We start from the raw sequence: 18,074 nt of genomic DNA, 5'->3' as shown, positions 1-18,074 counted from the left end.
CAATACCACCGCAATTTGTGGCGTCGTCACGTTAATGTTAATGTATTGTTAATCTAAGGCTACCAACGAGCCATCACAGTGTCTACATAATAACAGGGTTTATCAAAGTGAACTAGGGGTGCCATAATCTTAACACCAGTCCAGGGTGCGTTGCCTCAGAATACTTTGATAATGTTTCAAATGTAGCCTATCAATATTACTTCAGTTAAACCTAGAGCCTCTATGCTTTGTAAAACGCTGCACTGTACTTGAGTAATTTTTCCATACACAAACGCTTCACAAAATAAATGATTAGAAGCTCACAACGCATCTTATGTGAGCTTGTAGATCGGCTATTTTTGGTGAATGTTCCACCCAGAATAGGGATGCTGTGGTTAAAGTGATTAAATGCCACGTAAAAAGTAAATTTATTTAATCTGTCCTAATGGAAACGCAAATTTTGCCCCAGAATACTTTGATAATATTTAAAATGTAGCCTATCAATATTACTTCAGTTAAACCTAGAGCCTCTATGCTTTGTAAAACGCTGCACTGTACTTGAGTAATTTTTCCATACACAAACTCTTCACAAAATAAAAGATTACAAGCTCACAACGCATCTTATTGTGAGCTTGTAGATCAGCTATTTTTGGTGAATGTTCCCCCCAGAATAGGGATGCTGGGGTTAAAGTGATTAAATGTATAAAAGTTAATTTAAATCTGTCCTAATGGAAACATTTTCTCGAATATTCTGGACAGTAAGCCTATTTGTCATATAGAATTTGAATAAACTAGGTATTTGTCTACCTCCCATGTTGATATGAGTATTATATATCTGTTGTTTTAGAACAGATAAAAAATATGCGATTAATTTGCGATTAATCGTGATTAATTATGGACAATCGTGCGATTAATTCGATTAAATATTTTAATCGATCCCCAGCCCTAGTAGGTACCAACCTAACTAGCACCCCAAAACGTTACATTCAAGTCAAACCGTTCAGCTCAGTATTCAACATTTTATTGTCTCCACCAGCCGAAGGCTGAGGGAGAGTATGTTTTCCCCTCCGTCCGTCCGTCCGTCCGTCCGTCCGTCCGTGCGTGCGTGCGTGCGTCCGTCCGTCCTCGCAGTTTGTGAGCAGCTAATCTCAGTCACCGTTGGCCCGATCGCTGCCAAACTGAGCACACACACTCCCTGGATGCCAATCTAGAACCTCTGCCCCACATTTTTCAAATCAGCCTCATGGTGGCGCTATAACAGGCCGATTTGTGTGGCCTGGTTGTTACCAGCAAATCTCCGGCGCCGTTGGCCCGATCGCTGCCAAACTGAGCACACACACTCCCTGGATGCTAATTCAGAACCTCTGCCCCACATTTTTTAAATCAGCCTCATGGTGGCGCTATAACAGGCCGATTTGTGTGGCCTGGTGGAGACCTGTGCTCGGAAGAGCACTGCTTCTAGTTTGATCTGATTTTTCTTGGTTTGGTTCTTGACCCGTACACAGTGGAAGCATTTATTTAGTATGATTCATTCAATGATGTGTGCTGTGCATGCACGTGAGCATGCATGCATGTATAAGCAGCACAGGACTGACATACAGTAATGTAAGTATGAGAATACAGAATAGAAATAGCTAAAAAGAACAGAATGGAGAAATTGTTCTATAGTCTTCATATATTCTACCATGGCGGCCAAGAGAGGCATAAAAATTGATCTGTTAACAGCCCTAATGGCTCTGTGTGCATAAACTATTTTAGAGTAAGATTACCAGGGGAACAATTAACCTCTTAAGCCAAAGTAGAGTTTACATAGACCTTTTATTATACCATTGTGCACCTTGTGAACAATGAATCCTACATTACTCTTAAGAAAGCTAAATCAAATACTAAGCAGTCACTTTAAATAAAAATCAAACCTCGGTTCGAAGTGAAGCGGTGAATCTTAGTATAGAATTGTCTGGAGAGCCGGTATGATATTGTGCCTTTGCTTTTGCTCTTATGCGGCTATTTGTCATTGCTGCAATAGGTGAGACCTATTGCATGTACAAGACAGATAAAACCTGAAGGCCAAATTATCATGTGAAGCTTGACCAATCCTCAAAGTATCCATTCATCTGACCGGGAGGGACACCGCACACATATTCTGGACGTACAGGACAGATAAAGCCTATTCATTCTGAACTGAAATAACCATATGGACATGGGACACACATTTTGCTTTTTGAAAAAGCCTATTCATTCTGGACTGATATTTTGCACGTACGGGACAGGAAAAACCTGTTCATTCTGGCCTGGAGTGACCATATATGGACATAAGGTAACATACATTGTGTTTTTGAAAAACCCTGTTCATTCTGGACTGAGATCACCATATATGGTAATTAAACGGACATTCTGTTTTTGAAAAAGCCTATTCATTCTGGACTGATATTTTGCACGTACGGGACAGGAGAAACCTGTTCATTCTGGCCTGGAGTGACCATATATGGACATAAGGTAACATACATTGTGTTTTTGAAAAACCCTGTTCATTCTGGACTGAGATCACCATATATGGTAATTAACTCACTGAACGCCATAAACGTCTATTACGTCTTTGATCCTTAGTGCCATAAACGTCTTTTACGTCTTTTTAATTAATCAAAAGTTTTATAATTTTTTCATAATTGTAATTTCAAAAAAATCGCTCTAGAAGTTAGCCATGAGCCTCCGTGACCGGAGTGATACGGCCGATTTGACTGTAGCACCAGTGTAACACAGTCCGACGGGAAACCGGTATAACCAAACATTGGTTCCGGCCGTTTAAATGTTATCTTAAAACGTTCGTTTATACACTTCCCGTGCTTCCCTGACGAACTATAAGTACTCCAAAAACTCAGAAAATTCACGGGATTCCAGCGGTGCCATCCATTTGGCGATTGCTATCCTTGATCGCGATCGCCAGGGCTCTGAAGTGTTATAGCATGATAGCTAAAAGGCCTGGCACTGATGTAAACAACTAGGCCCGAAACAAAACAAAATGGATGCGTCTCCTTCTTCTTCTGTTAGTTGATCAGATAGTAGGAGATCACCGCCTGGTGGTTTTCAAAGGCCATAGCACTCTAGAACACCACACAGCCGTCATAATAACAGTATATATCAATGTGAACTAGGTCATACACATGTTCTATTGAAGCCCAAATCTAATGATAGGATATATAAATATACATGTTTTCCTTTGTAAGAGGGGTAGTGTGGCTTTCGATAGAAGCATAGATTTATATATGTAATTTAAGTACAAAATATGATTTTGGCCCCCATAAAAAGGCAAAATTAAACAAAATGGCTGGCACCAGTTTTGTAGATGGGGGGGGGGGGGTGTTGGTGGGTAAACCACCGCTCAGTTCACACGGGTGTGATTTTTAATACTATTTTAATAATGATACCAGCCAATAAGCATGCAAATCGAGGAATATTGTAAATTGTTACATTTAGTTTACTATGAGAAACGTCACAGCTTGTCCGTGTCCGTCCGTGTAGACGTGTACACATTTTTACAGTCTATGGGTTTGCCACTCTGACATCATGCTCTGATGTCACTGTGATGTCAGGGGAACCACTCTAACAGAATGGGTTTGCCACTGTGACATCACGCTCTGGCTTCACTGTGATGTCACACTAACAGAATCTCTTTTATGCCCATATATGGAACTCCCTGATGTCATCAATATTAATGATGCCCTGTTAGAGAGAGCCCTGTGATGCCAGGGGGGACAAATCCCTTTTATGCCCATATATGGAGATCCCTGTGATGCCAGGGGAACAAATCCCTTTTATGCCCATATGGAGATCCCTGATGTCCACATCCCTGATGTCCACAGATCCTGATGTCCACAGATCCTGATGTCCACATCACTGTGGCGCGACCTCGCCCTTTAGGGCGAGGTCACTTGTCACCTTGAGGCGTCTTACTAGTTAATCAAATAAAAGTTAAAACATGTATTCACAAATTCCAGAAAGGCTATGACTCTTTTCAAGAACAATATAGTTTTTTGATACAACATGAATACATAATCCACTTCCTTGTGGAAAGCAAATGAACTCAAGCATGTTTTAAGAGAAAAGTGCCCATACCGCACAGATGAATTATGCTGATCGAACGCATGCATCAGATGTAAATGCAAGAGTAAACATTTTTCATTAAATACTTTTAATTGACAATTGAGTTTTCAGAAGTTCCTTCTCACTGACTGCTGTGACCCTGACAAGAGTAAATGTCCTCATCTATAAAGACCGCACCTCACTGCCTCTCTCACAGTTCACACTTCCATCTCTCCATCTCTCTCTCTCTCTGTCTCCTCCTGTCTGCGCTCCCACTGAACACGTTAGCGCCGCCAAACAATGAGCACTTGATACACTTTCTTTAAAACAGAAATACATTAATGACGCTCCCTGACAGTCTGCATTAATCAGAGGGGGCTCCCCCTGAACACAACTCTTTATCGGCCATCGATTTTCCAGTGGGTTTATGGCGAGCAGCACGCCGAGAGAGCTTCGTCGCCGGGGCGGGCTGCTGGGAAACACATTAAGGGGCTGTCAGTTGTCTCGCCATGCATCCTGCATCATTCTTTAAGCACATGAGAAGTTCATTACACCACACAGCTCTGACAGCGGAGCGCACAGGATTTCAGGGACCGTGTTCGCTGTACATGTCCTTGGCGGAAAACGTAGCACAGTTGACATAGCAGAGGATTCCACGTGCTTTCCATATATGCGTGCCATTACACGTGAATTCATGTAAATGTCAAAATAAATTAACCACTTAAAAACCCCCCCAGACTTGTCGTCTCTGTACTTGGGACTTGTGTTTTTCCGTCTACACCAAAAGTCTTCGCCAAAGAAAATAGGCAATCTACAAGCTCACAACGCTGCAACGCATTATGTTGCCACGTGGCGTGAGCTTGAAGATCTTACATTTTTGGCCTTCTATTTCTGTTCCCACCAGAATATGGATATATTAACATGATTGTGATCTTTTTTTTAAGACGCGAAAACAGCTTGTGAGCTAGTCACGGTCACATTTTCAAAATGAAACATTCTGAGGGGTGACTCAAACTTGTCTATAATGCCGGCAGTGTGGCTTCTGTCGCATCTCTTTCACAGTCTTAAGTCTAACACAGCAAAGGATTTAAGATGGATGTCTTAGAATATCTCGTTCTTTCAATGCCACTTTCAACAGCCGCGGCAAGCATCTCCGTGGTTACCGATGATGGCTCAGCAACAGTTTCTCCAGGTTCCCTTGTAAATCCTGTACATCCCATGTTGACTAAAACGATTTCTCACCTTAAGACGCTCGCGCTACTTTGATTTATGATGCTTCAGAACTACTAAAATTCAATTTCAGCCTGTATTCTGTGCTTCTGATTGCCCTGTAAATGAGATAAACTGATAGCAATTTATTCAAGGATGCTACCTCTCTCTCTCTCTCCTCTCTTTCTTTCTCTCTCGCTTTCTCTCTCATGTTCGATCATCGGGAGCCACAGCTCGCATCCTAGACTTGAGTGACTCCAACATTTAAGCAATATGTCTGTATTCCAGAAGCGTTCAGTAGAACAGACAAGCTGATGCTAATAGAAAATCTCACAGAGACAAAAGAAAGAGACAAAAAACAATGTGCTTGTTTGATGGAGTGAAAAACTTTCGGAATCTACCTGCTATACAGTCATTTTACATGGACATTTTACATGGAGATAAGTTAGTTGTCTACGTGTATTCAAATATAACACTTTTACATTTATTTCAATTATTCAAACCTGGCTAGGTCATTTACAAAAGGGTGATGTGATGATGTGGATCCATCCAGCACCCCAAGTCCCTAATGCCAGCCATCACTCACAGAAGGCTCTAACTAAAGCCATTACCGGGTGATCCTGATAGCGAAGGAAGGCCCATTAGCAACTACGTAATGGCATCTAAGAGAGCACACAACATTTAGCAAAGAATGGTGGAGGAAGGTCCCAACAGAATTTCAAGACCAAAATTTGATAGGATTGGCTTTACACCAGCGCGCCATTTACGTGCACGGAGAACACTGCCAGAAAGTAAGTCAGGTGTCACTGATGGTGCAACCTGACGAGCACTAAGAGTTGAGGCATTACATTCTGTATAACACGGTTCTATTGTGAAAATAGCCAATTTATATGCTTACAACGCCGTTGTGAGCATGTAGATCGGCTATTTTCACAATTTCTGCCTCTAATGTTTGACATGTTGGCCAATGTTTAAATTGTCATTTTAGATGTATTAAAAAGTCCTTAAATTGTCACTTTAGTAAAGTGCATATATGCTCTCGGCAGAAATCTATTTGATTTGAGAAACATTTAGATCACAAAGGTACTACTGGGAGTGATGCTGATGTAACCACATACTGCTTTAACAACAACAAACAATGCCCGCCACACCGCGTGGATCTCTAGGACTCTGATGACATTCACTCCTCCATGTGACGTGGTCAACAGACCCATTCACACTTTAAAGAGAAGCTGTCAGAAACCGTGATAAAAAGTGTAATGATTATAAATGCCGTGCCCCATTTAGGAGGCGTCAGTGCCATTGTTGTTGATATCCAGGCGTATCAATCATGTTGATTGATCACGCCGCTCCGGTGACATCAGTTTTATGGCCTCTGAAATGCGACTCTGTGTTTTCACAATGCCATCCAATTAGAGCACTCCATTTATCATTGGGCTGGAGAATCATTATTAATTGGGTGGAGAGCCGACAGCCACTCCCCTGCTGAGCAGGACCACGGCTTCTGGAGATCAGGCCATTGATACTCAGCTAAAAGAACTGGGGGGCAGTGAGTGGCTACGTGTGTGTGTGTGTGTGTGTGTGTGTGTGTGTGCGTGCGTGCGTGCGTGCGTGCGTGCGTGCGTGCGTGCGTGTAGGAAGGGAATGTACAACCAAACCTGTACACCTAGTATATCTAATAACTAGGAAAATTGCATAGGGAAGGGAGTTGATGAATCTGTACATTTTAAAGTTTTAAGGGTTAATAACCTTTTTTTTGGGGGGGGGGGGGGGTTATGCCTTTATTGGATAGGACAGTAGACTGACAGGAAATGGGAGGAGACATGTGGAGCGACAAAGGTCTTCCGGATCGGGAATCGAACCGGCGACACCGCCAGGCCTCCATGCCTACTGTATGTGGTAATGCCTAAGTGGCATGCGCCTGGACCAGTAGGCCAGCCCGGGTTAATAACTTTTTAGATTTTTTTTATTTTTATTGAAGAAAATGGGGAGGGGAAAGCTAAAATGATATATTTTTTTTAAAGGTCCCAGATGTGGATCTTGTTTTACCCTTTCACAAAGCATCAAATAACTGTTTCCTCTGCAGGCCTTACCTTCGTTGCCAGCAGATAAGCCATCTGGCCTTGTGATGCCAGTGCTCTTTTTCCGCCTGTGTTTCTTGCGATTGGCGTGTGGCGATGGAGGAGGCTCCAACTTGGGACTGGTGGCACTGCCCGCACTGGAACCAGTCACGCTTTCACCCGTTCCATTGGCTGAGAAGAGAAGAGTCAGATCAAAGGGACCCATTAGATCAGTGGTTCTCAACCTTTTCAGGCCGCGACCCCCAATATAAACATATTTTAACTAGGGACCCCCTCACCCTGACGAGCACTAATAGTTGAGGCATTACATTTTGTATAACATGATTCTATTGAAAATACCTTATACCAGAAACGGCTCGTGTTGCGAGGCGTTGTGAGCATGTAGAACCTGCTATTTTCACAATTTCTGCCTCTAATATTTAACAATTTGGCCAATGTTTAATTTATCATTTTAGAGGTATTAAAAAGTCCTTAAATTGTCACGTTAGTAATGTGCAGATACCTTCTTTACACTTAAACTTTATGTTGGTTTGTTTACTGTTGAGTGAGAAAACAACATTGCACATAAGTTAATCATCTGGGGACCCCCCAGATGGGTTCATTTGATTCCATTTGTACACTGTCAGAGTTACAGACTTGTATGGGTCAATTTAGACCCCCATAAAGGAACCAACAGAGTCCCTAGAATCCACTTTAAGAACCACTGCATTAGACGTTTGTATTATTCAGTCAACCGCATTCTTATTCTGTCAGCTCCGACATAACTTAAGAGCGCCACAAAGTCGCAAACCAGCTCTTGGTTTGCATTAGAATATTTCTGCCAGACAGACCGATCGACCCACAGAGTGGCTTACACCAGCCGCATGGTCACAGGCTAAAAACAGAAATGAAAATGGAATAATGAAACATATCGTCGTTGTCGGGCGGAAACCTTGTATCTCCAAGTTTCAAATTGTATGTTTTTTCACCAAGTAAAGCCCTGCTTCATCATACAAGGCTGTCGCACAAAAGTAGTGAAAACAGCCGATCTACAAGCACACAACGCCTCGCGGTGCGAGGCGTTGTGTGCTTGTAGATCTGCTGTTTTCACTAGTTTAGTTCATTTTTAAAATGATAAATACAAAACGAACAGTCATGGACATACAAGGTTTCCACCCGACAACGACGATATCATACAAGACAGTCAGGGGAGTAAAGCACATGTTTAAAAAGGGACTGAAGTAGCATTGAAGTAGTTTAAAGAGTGGTCCTAAAGTAAGCGTGCTGCTGTGGAGACACAGTGTGAAGGACAGGTACGACGCTCTGAGCTAACAAATGGCTTTAGCTGCACTGGCCCCAGGCCAAGCTCTATATGACCGTCTGAGAGTGACAGGGGGCTAAGAGCAGGCTTTGTTTCTTGTAAGTGATTTTATAAATGTGATATTAACCTGTGCTACCGTTGGGCAAAGGGATAGGAGGGATGGAACAGTAGGTGGGGATTGTCAGCTTGCCATCTTTCTGATTTCCTGACATTTGACATCACTTTCCCTTCTTTTTCCCTCCGGATGCCATTATGAATCTGGGAGAGAGGGGGGGGGGGGGGTGGGGGGGGGGGGGGGGAGAGAGGGGGGGGGGGCGTGCGGGGCCTCGGGGGAGAGAAGGCAGGGAGGGCCAGGAGATGGGCCCATATTGCTCTCCTCTTACCACCCCCGTGTGGTGCTGGCAGCCTACTCCATTGTCTCCCATCAAAAGCTCATTGTAGTGTGGCCAACTCCATTCATTTCCCTGTGCACCGTCCCAGCCCCAGGGGCGGAGGGCGGGAGGACAAGGGGCTCAGGGATTATTGCTGTTGTCGTTGCCAGTTATACATAGGCTATAATGTGCGTGGCTGTGCCATTAGCCAGTGTACAACATTAGGGCTAATTTGGTCATTACCTTTAGGGAGATGGGGGCTGTGTTGGAGAACTGGGATGGGCTCAGTAGGGGGCTGAGGATGCATGGGGGAGAGAGGAGAGGCACTGCGAGGGATGTATTGTGAGATTGTGGGCTAAAACATGTAATGTATGAGAAGATGACATGTCACTGGATCAGACCAGATGTTCATTATGAACTCCTCTGGTTGAAGAATAGACAAGAATGACATCCATATTAAAGCACAAACAAAATTACTATCAACAAAATATAATTGTTTTAATGTTGGCAGTTTATAAGACCTCATGCGATTAAAATGTCATGAGCAGCACTGCATACGGATTTCACTTAAAAAAACATTTCAAGTGGCAAATAAACACTATTGATTTTATGCACTTTGATCAATAAGTGTAGCACCACGCTGGACTACAAATATATCACCCTCTCTCTCTCTCTCTCTCTCTCCCTCTGTGTTTTGAATGGCAGCACAGAGCCACACATGTAGCGGTGCCTAGTCGAGGCGTCTGTTTCAATTTCCCTGCTCTCCTACAACAGCCCCCCTGAGACGAGTCATTAGCTGGCTCAGACAGCTGGGGGCACAGGGGTCCTCCGTGCACCCCCCCCCCCCCCCATCATTTCCCTCCCCCCCTCCTTCCCCCTCCCTCACCGTGTAAGCGTCTGTCCTGCTCCGTATGGCGGGTGGGAAGACTTGAGCTCCAACCTGCCTCTCTGACGTGACAGCCAGCATTTGTTTAATGTCGCTTGAGGTTAAAGGGGAGGGCTGCCCCAGGGGTGGGTGCAACCATGTCATAAACACCTCTAATTATCAATTGCTGCCCCTAATGTTGTGGAAAATGACCCCAGCAATACTCATCCCACACCTGAAACATTTATGGATAGATATGGCTCCTTTTGTCCGTTGCTACTGCAGTCTTCTTTTTTTTACGTCCTTCATATAGGAGGGCAGTGGAACAGAAAGGAATAAAACCATTGGGTTAGTGCGTTAAGCCCTCTATATACACCACTGAGCAACAATATCACTGTTCCTAAACCTAATCATCTGTAATCTCCCTCCTTCAAAAGGTGGAAATTCATTTCCAAACTACCCATGTCTGAAAGAGAACGTTGCTTAAGTTATTAAGTTGGGCTCTGAAGGATTCTCTGGCTTTTAAGATCTTTACGTGAACAGAGAGTTCACTGTGACGTTATTAGCTAGCTGTTACGGCATATGAGGGGCTATAGAGAGCAAGCTGTGTAATGAAGCACACCCAGGGGCGTCACAAGGGGGGGGGGAGTGAGTTACCAGGGCCCAAGGTGGAGGGGACTTAATTATTTTATGCTTTAGCCATTGAAAAATATCAGGTATACAAGCTCACAGCGCAGCACCGAGTGCCATGCTGCAAGCTTGTAAATCTGCTATTTTTGAAAAGCTGTGAAAATGTGTGCAAATCTTTGAATATACCGTATGTATGTTTTAAGCGAACATTTGTAACAAATATTTCGCTTCTGGGGGGGTCCCTGGAACTAAATATTTTGAGATGGGGTCCGTGGCCAAATACATATCATTTTGGGGATCCTTCATATGAAAAGGTTTGAACACCACTGACATAGAAACATAGTTTTCTTAAAAAAACCTTAGGATTTGAAATATTCAAAGACTTGCACAAATGTTCACGATTTTTCAAAAATAGCAGATCTACAAGCTTGCAGCGCGGCACTGTGAGCTTGTATATCTGCTATTTTTCAAGAGTTCAAGCACAAAATAATGGGGGGAGCCCACAGTGAATCCTTGTACCCACTACCAGGGCCCAAAATTTTGTGCGACACCCCTGCACACCGGGGATCAGGAGTCTCTTCTCCTCATTCAGCCGAGCACCGGCTCTCCTGGGCAGCGGAGTAGGTATCAGCCCTAACCTGTGATTACAGTGTATTACACTCCTACCGCGGAGATGACAGTTTAAACATGCTTCAGGATGAAGGCTGTGGGTGAAAAAAAGTGGCCACAAACAGCTACCTGGCCTTACTGTCACAATGAGAACCAATGAGAATCAGAGAGATTATGAAACCTAATTCATGGTTTGTCATACAACAGCGGCGTGTGCCAAAAATACTAGATGTACATGATCACAATGCGTTGATGCGCGACGTGTTGTGCGCTTGTATATCGGCTATCTAGGGCATACTACACCGTCGTTCAACTAAATATAAATCAGACTTTAGACAGAATGGATGGGGTAGGGGGCGGGGTGTTCATTGTAATTCAAGATGCTCAAGGTAAGAAGTACCGTGATTTCACCAGGCCCCTTGACATGGCAGTCCCTGCCTGTCCTCAATCAAAGCCAACGGCTGCAATTAATGGCAAAAATTAGAAACAATCACCGCCTCACCCTTATTATCCTCAATTAGAGCGCGCTAATCAAGGCCTGATCGCGCTCTGCTGCGCTCTCCAAACTAAATGTCAAACTTCATTACGGCCCGGCATAGAAATCAGACGCTCCGCACACCCTCACCCTCGCGATGGGAGACTATAAAACCTTAGGTGCTCAGGAAAAAGGCTACTCTGCTGCATTAAGTGCCTGTACCCTGATACGCAATGTTCAGTCAGGAGAAATAAACCGGTTTAAAAGGTAAAACGTTCTACAAAATGTCTTGTACATTGTGTTGCAGCATATAGGACCCTGGAAGGACACTTTCTAGAATACAAGAATGATGAAATTGTTCAATTCTTGAGACTGCTTCCTCTCATGGGGATGTGACGTCACTCAGGCTTTGACCGTGACGTAAGTGCCGTTATTGACATCCGCGAGTCTGTCCCATCGTCCAGGGGTCCTTCTGGATCCCTTGCTTTTAATTCAGGTGCAGAGATTGAGGTGTGTCAAGGAGAGTGGGCTCTAAACAAGCACCTTGCTTGCGCACCTCTAGATTAAAGATGGGTGTCTTTATGCATGCGAGCAATAGACAAAATGGGACGGGATTTAATCAAAAGACTGCGCTCAATATTCAAGAGATGTTACTACCTCTGCTTCTGCCTTTGCACAATGGGTTTACAAATGAGGACATTCTTTAAATAATATGGAAATGGTTACCTGGCTAAGATGCATTCATGCTTGAGTGAATCATCAATCTACTGTTTTTGCATCATGAAATCACATTTTATGTTAACCTGCAACCTTCACCAAGGATAATGGAGTGATTGGGCTTTGGTTGAAGTCAATTCAAATGGCAAAACATGAGCACCCTTCAGTGTGGAACACCCTCTATTGATTATTGAAGCCCCATTAGGGACACAAGATAAGAGGTCACATTTCAATCATGCATGTGATATCTAAACCCAAGTCACACTTCACTCTAGAAGTATATTCTCCCACTTAAATTCACATTCTGGATTTGTTAGAAGGAATGAAATGAAGAACACTTTAAGGAAAACTTTCTCTAAGGTGAAATGCACTTGCTTTGCAACGTGCACAACTCTTAAATTGTCTGCCCATGCACTGATTACAGAGACACTCCTTTGCAGGGAAGGATAACATATCTATCATTTCACACAATGTTTCTAATATTGTTTTCAGCTCATTTGCCTCATCGAAGCTCATTTGTGGTTACCTTAAGAGTAGCATGGAAATAATTGAAGGAAAATAGAATAATGGAGCAAATTGTGGATTTGATTTAGCTGAAGACTGGATGCTGGTTAATGAGGTATGTTAATAGTGAAGGCTTCTCAGTTTACCAAACGTGGAAATGGAAAATGCTAGGCCTGCCTTATATTTCCATAGATCCGGGTGTCAGCGAAACCTTGTTTTATTTGTCCACTGTAGACCTGCCGCCCCACAACAAACACATTCACAAACATCCAGTATGAAGCTTTGCACACCCACACAGACATTAAAATACAGACACAAACAGACTCCACAGAAAGCTCACATGCAAACAGCTACACACACACACAGACACAGACACAGACACACACACACACACACACACACACACACACACACACACACACACACACACACACACAGACACACACACACACACACTCACACACACTCATTTATTTGAGGACCCCACGAATCTAAGTAATTCTGCTTTGGGCATGCTGCTGATGGGAGACAAGGGTAGGGGGTGATGGAAGTGCCTGCGTCCAGGCAGAATTGATCGTTTGGCAGTTCCAAATGAGAGACAGGCTTGTCTGCGGAACCACGAGGGCCGCGCGGTTGGACTCCAGCAGTGCTCGTAAAGTGCGCTCTTTAAACTGCCGGGGCCCCTGGGAGCCCATGGGGAGGGGGGGAGGCGCCGCCGTGCTAATGAGAACTACCAGAGTGCAAACATGCATGGAAATGACTGTTATTCTGTTGATGTGCATTTAAGTGCTTTTTTACTGCCAACCACAAAGAGAGGGAAATAACTGGTGATGAATGGTACCCCCGAAAAGCATTCATTTTCCTCTTCGGAAGCAAAGAGAGACAGACAGACAGAGGGAGAGAGTCAGAGAGAGAGAGAGAGAGAGAGAGAAGGGGGGGGGGGGGGGGGGACATGCACGGTGAATGTATTATTTTATTTCACTCAAGTACTGACAAGGTGCAGCGTGACGGAGCGTGTGGGTGGAGGAGGAAGGGTGGAGGTGTGTGGATGGCAAGTAACCTTCCTCTCTGTGGAGCAGCCCTGCTCACCTCTATCAGCGGGCCAAAAGGGCACGCCGATCACGGAGGCAATCGGCTAATTAGGAAAATGAGCTTTTGTCCAAGAATATACGCCCGCAAAATGTCAAACTGCATCAGCCGTCGTGTTTACAGATGAGATCTCTCTCGATTGTGTTTCGTTGTTGTTCACGAGAAATTCGTTTATATCAAGGTTGAACGTGTTTACTGACACACGCACATAAAATGCAGCTGGCTGCCAACATTGCAGGCAGTGGAATTCTAGTAGTATACAGTGTGTGTGTGTGTGTGTGTGTGTGTGTGTGTGTGTGTGTGTGTGTGTGTGTGTGTGTGTGTGTGTGTGTGTGTGTGTGTGTGTGTGTACGGTACACTACAGTACATTATTTGTTAATTGAACTCAAGAGTTAATTGAACCCAAGAACCAAAAATGGATCCATAAGGGTCTGAGTCCAATTAGGATTAGGAAGATTTTACTGAGCAAAGGTGAGGAAAATCGATGTATCCATTTGTAACTGTGAGTGTAAATGTAATGAAATGGACGGGTCCATTTGCACTCTCTCTCAAAGTTAAATGCACACTCAGGGTTTCTAAGTGCAGATCAGAGGGTGATGCCGGAGGTCTTACCGGCCCCGCTGCTTGTGCTGGTGTTGATGACGGCTTCGTTCCACTGGTCAGCGCTGGACACGGAGAAGGAGCGCTGGTGCATGCCGTCCTTACCGCCGGCGAACACCGACGCGCCCGACTGCAGAGAAGTGCTGCTGTTGGAATGAGGAGCGCCTGAAAATAAACAAACAACTCGCTTTAACCACTCAAACCGTCTAGAACAGGGGTCTTAAAACGTTTTCAGGCCAAGGACCCCTTAGCTGAGAGAGAGATGAAGCAGGGACCCCCAGATTCCATATAGTTTCATCGTTTGACAGCACAATCATCAGCGTATTTTCGATTTATGTCAATTTGTGTTTTCAGATATTTAACCACTTGAACCGTTGATACTTAATAAACTTGACCTTTCACTCTGTACTTAGTCTGCTCTTTTTCCCCTCTACACCAAACCTCTTTGCCCGAAAATAGCAGATCTACACGCTCGCAGTGTGAGGCGCTGTGAGCGTGTAGATCGTGTAGATCTGCTATTTTTTGGCTAAAGTTCTCAGAATATGGACACTAGGGTTCAAGAGGTTAGTATAAAAAAGGAGAAAAAAAAACGTTCTATCACTAAAAGATTTGAAGGACACCCTGTAGTAACTCTGAGGACCCCCTAGGGGTCCCGGACCCCCTGTTGAAGAACCCTGGTCTAGACTTCTCAAACTGGACCAGAGTTGTCTCTGTACTTCCACCTTTAACTCTGAGAGTTGACTCTCAAGAGTTACACATCCATGGGTTGCATTTGTAGTCCTACAGCAGCCATGTTGAGGACCAACACAGGTGTTCTGATTGGCATAGGATATTAGTTCTATGAGAATCAGGCAATTGAAACACCTGCGCTGGTCCTCAACATGGACGGTGTAGGACTACAAATGCAACCCATGAATTGATACATTAACACTGAGGATTTGACCGTGTTAGCTGATTGACAATAATGTGGTTGATGATGATGATGATGATGATGACAGTATTGACTCCAGGCAGTTTAGCAAATACAATGTCACCGCCACCTTATTTGTGCACGTCTTTCTTGTTGCATGATTTCAGCGCTAGCATCCCCCCATCATCACGACACCCCCGCGTGCACACGCACACACACACAGCCCCTCTCTCCCTCCGCCTCTGCCTCTAATTAGCCCTTAATTAACAAGATACACTCGGTACGCTAATTATCTTGCCTCATCCCTCTGACTGCCACATCCATCTCCTCTGGCGTCAGCAGGCGTTCTCTCCCCAACTTCCAATCAGGCAGAGCCGCGGACGCCCGGCTCTCTTTACTAATTCATGGGCTAGGCTTGCACCGCGTGGGGTCCTTTCCCCTCCTGTTCTCTAGCACTCCAACGCTCCAATGCTTCATTTGTACGCCATCATGTGATCGTGTGCAGAAAACTACCAGATCTACAAACCCATGACATACTGCAGAGGGAAGCGCTGTGGGCTTGTACGTCCAACATGTTCTGCCTGCGACACTGATGCACAAATCAAGCTTAAAGCAGATCTCTAACTACACTGAAGTGTCACTGGTGCCCTTCCAATCAGTGTACAATCACAGATTACACAGCAACGGTTCATAATAAACTGAGTTATTGCATGCAGTCAAATTGACTTTCTAGAAAATATTTTTAAAAAATAAAAAAATAAAAAATAAATAAACAAGGGAACATTTTATTTAGTAATTTAGTAATATTAAAGTGTAAAAGATTCCCACATCTATATTCCCAAACTGTTGACAATACTGAAAGCAATACTTATCACAATATTGAATTTAGGATATTTAACCATGCTTAATAAATGATAATTGAAAAAAAGTGTGTGTGTGTGTGTGTGTGTGTGTGTGTGTGTGTGTGTGTGTGTGTGTGTGTGTGTGTGTGTGTGTGTGTGTGTGTGTGTGTGTATATTTAAAAAATACCCAAAGAATTTAACATTAAACATCTTACATCCCTGATTTTCATAACTTTTGCCTTCACCTATCAGGGCCTTTCAGTTGATAATTATCGGTGTGGCTTTCTGATTGAGGTGACAATAACAGGAAATATAGTGTGTCATGTGTAAAGTAAACTGAGCGGCACGGGCTCTTGTTAGGATAATACGTCCTACTCATTATCCAGAGTAATAAGTGTATCAAATTCACATAATCATGTCTAATTAGTATCAGTAATTATCTTGTTGGGCCCGGGAATATTAATCTTCAGGTCCCAGAGGGGAGGGAGCGGGAACGCAGCAAGAACGAGAGAGAGAGCGGGGGTATCATGCTGGGTAGAACCGACTAAATTAGCATGTTGAAATCAGAGAGGGAAATAGAGGAGAGCAGGGTAGGGGGTATCAAATTGTTAAACTTTGCTTTTGAATAAGTGATATAGCTGAATGATAGGGAGAAAAGAGAAAGTGTGTGTGTGTGTGTGTGTGTGTGTGTGTGTGTGTGTGTGTGTGTGTGTGTGTGTGTGTGTGTGTGTGTGTGTGTGTGTGTGTGTGTGTATATGTATATATTTTTTTTAATAATGAATTGCTCTGCCTTTTCACAAACGTATTTCCCTTATTTCCCTTTCTTTTTGTTTTAAATGGAATGGCTAACACAAGAAATATAGCAAGGTTTTAGTGTTTCACATTTGGTTATAACCATTTATCGTGTCTACATCAAGGAATCTCATAAGCCACTTCAACCCAATTAAAAATGTAATACAAAAAAAAAAAAAAAATCTAGATCTGACAAATTATAATTATTCATTTACGGCTTGAACAATACACTTGGCCTCAATGGTGGTGGTGGTGGTGGGGGTACTAGACAAGTAAAAAGATAACTTGGGCTGATATTTAAAATTCAACAATCGTGTCTAATTGTCAAATTGGATGCTGAATATTGATGAATTAAACATGGCTGTATCCATTAGCCCCCAGAGACCACTCCTGCATAAAGGGGAGGATAATGTAATTACAGTGGAGAAATAATCAGCTGGTGGCATTAGAAGAGCATTGTGCTCCCTAACCCCATCCGGCCTGACTGTAGTGTACGTCGTTCCCAGATTGTTCTCATCCCACCAGGAGAGAAGCCTGGTAAAGAACTATGACAGAAAGTGTCTACAGGATGAGACTTCCGTTGTATGTACAGTACAATCCCCCTGAAACTGACTTTTTCAACCAACCACGTCACATCTTCACGCATCAGGAATGTAAACAGGTTTTCACATCATCAACCCAACTTCCTTGTACTTCCAGTACCTCTGCTTAGGCACTTTCAGTAGTTTCATTCTTGCCCACACCCCACATGACTACATTTTGTCAATGTCATTAGATCTCCTCAAACGCTCCATGAGCTACATACTGTATCATACGAGTGTGTTCCTAATACCCGTACAAACAAGTCTCGAACAAAGATGTTTTTTTCCTCCTGATTTGTTAGTCTGAAAAATGCCATTTTAGGGTCAGAATTTCAAAACATAATGGTCGCTTGTGAGTCTAGTATTCAGTTTCAGTAACTATGGGGAGAAAGAACCTGTCATAATCTGTGTTCACAATTCACATTCACTGCTTCTGGTTT

The 18,074-nt window shown here is 43.5% G+C and overlaps 1 protein-coding gene across 1 annotated transcript in view; it reads right to left on the bottom strand.

The window, feature by feature from the left end:
* The window catches only part of agap3 (ArfGAP with GTPase domain, ankyrin repeat and PH domain 3), a gene marked incomplete at both ends in the record, with an annotated part of 169,118 nt that overhangs the window by 33,538 nt on the left and 117,506 nt on the right, over window positions 1-18,074 (bottom strand). The window contains 2 exons of the mRNA XM_080726204.1: window positions 7,362-7,520; window positions 14,522-14,674. Coding sequence (XP_080582330.1) covers window positions 7,362-7,520; window positions 14,522-14,674 — 312 coding nt within the window. The remainder of the gene's footprint in view (window positions 1-7,361; window positions 7,521-14,521; window positions 14,675-18,074) is intronic.

This window comes from Nannobrachium achirus (genome assembly GCF_963921795.1).
Source record: "Nannobrachium achirus genome assembly, chromosome: 5".
NCBI lineage: Eukaryota > Metazoa > Chordata > Actinopteri > Myctophiformes > Myctophidae > Nannobrachium > Nannobrachium achirus.
The sequence above is the reverse complement of the archived record's forward strand: the minus strand, read 5'-3'. Positions and strand labels throughout refer to the sequence as shown.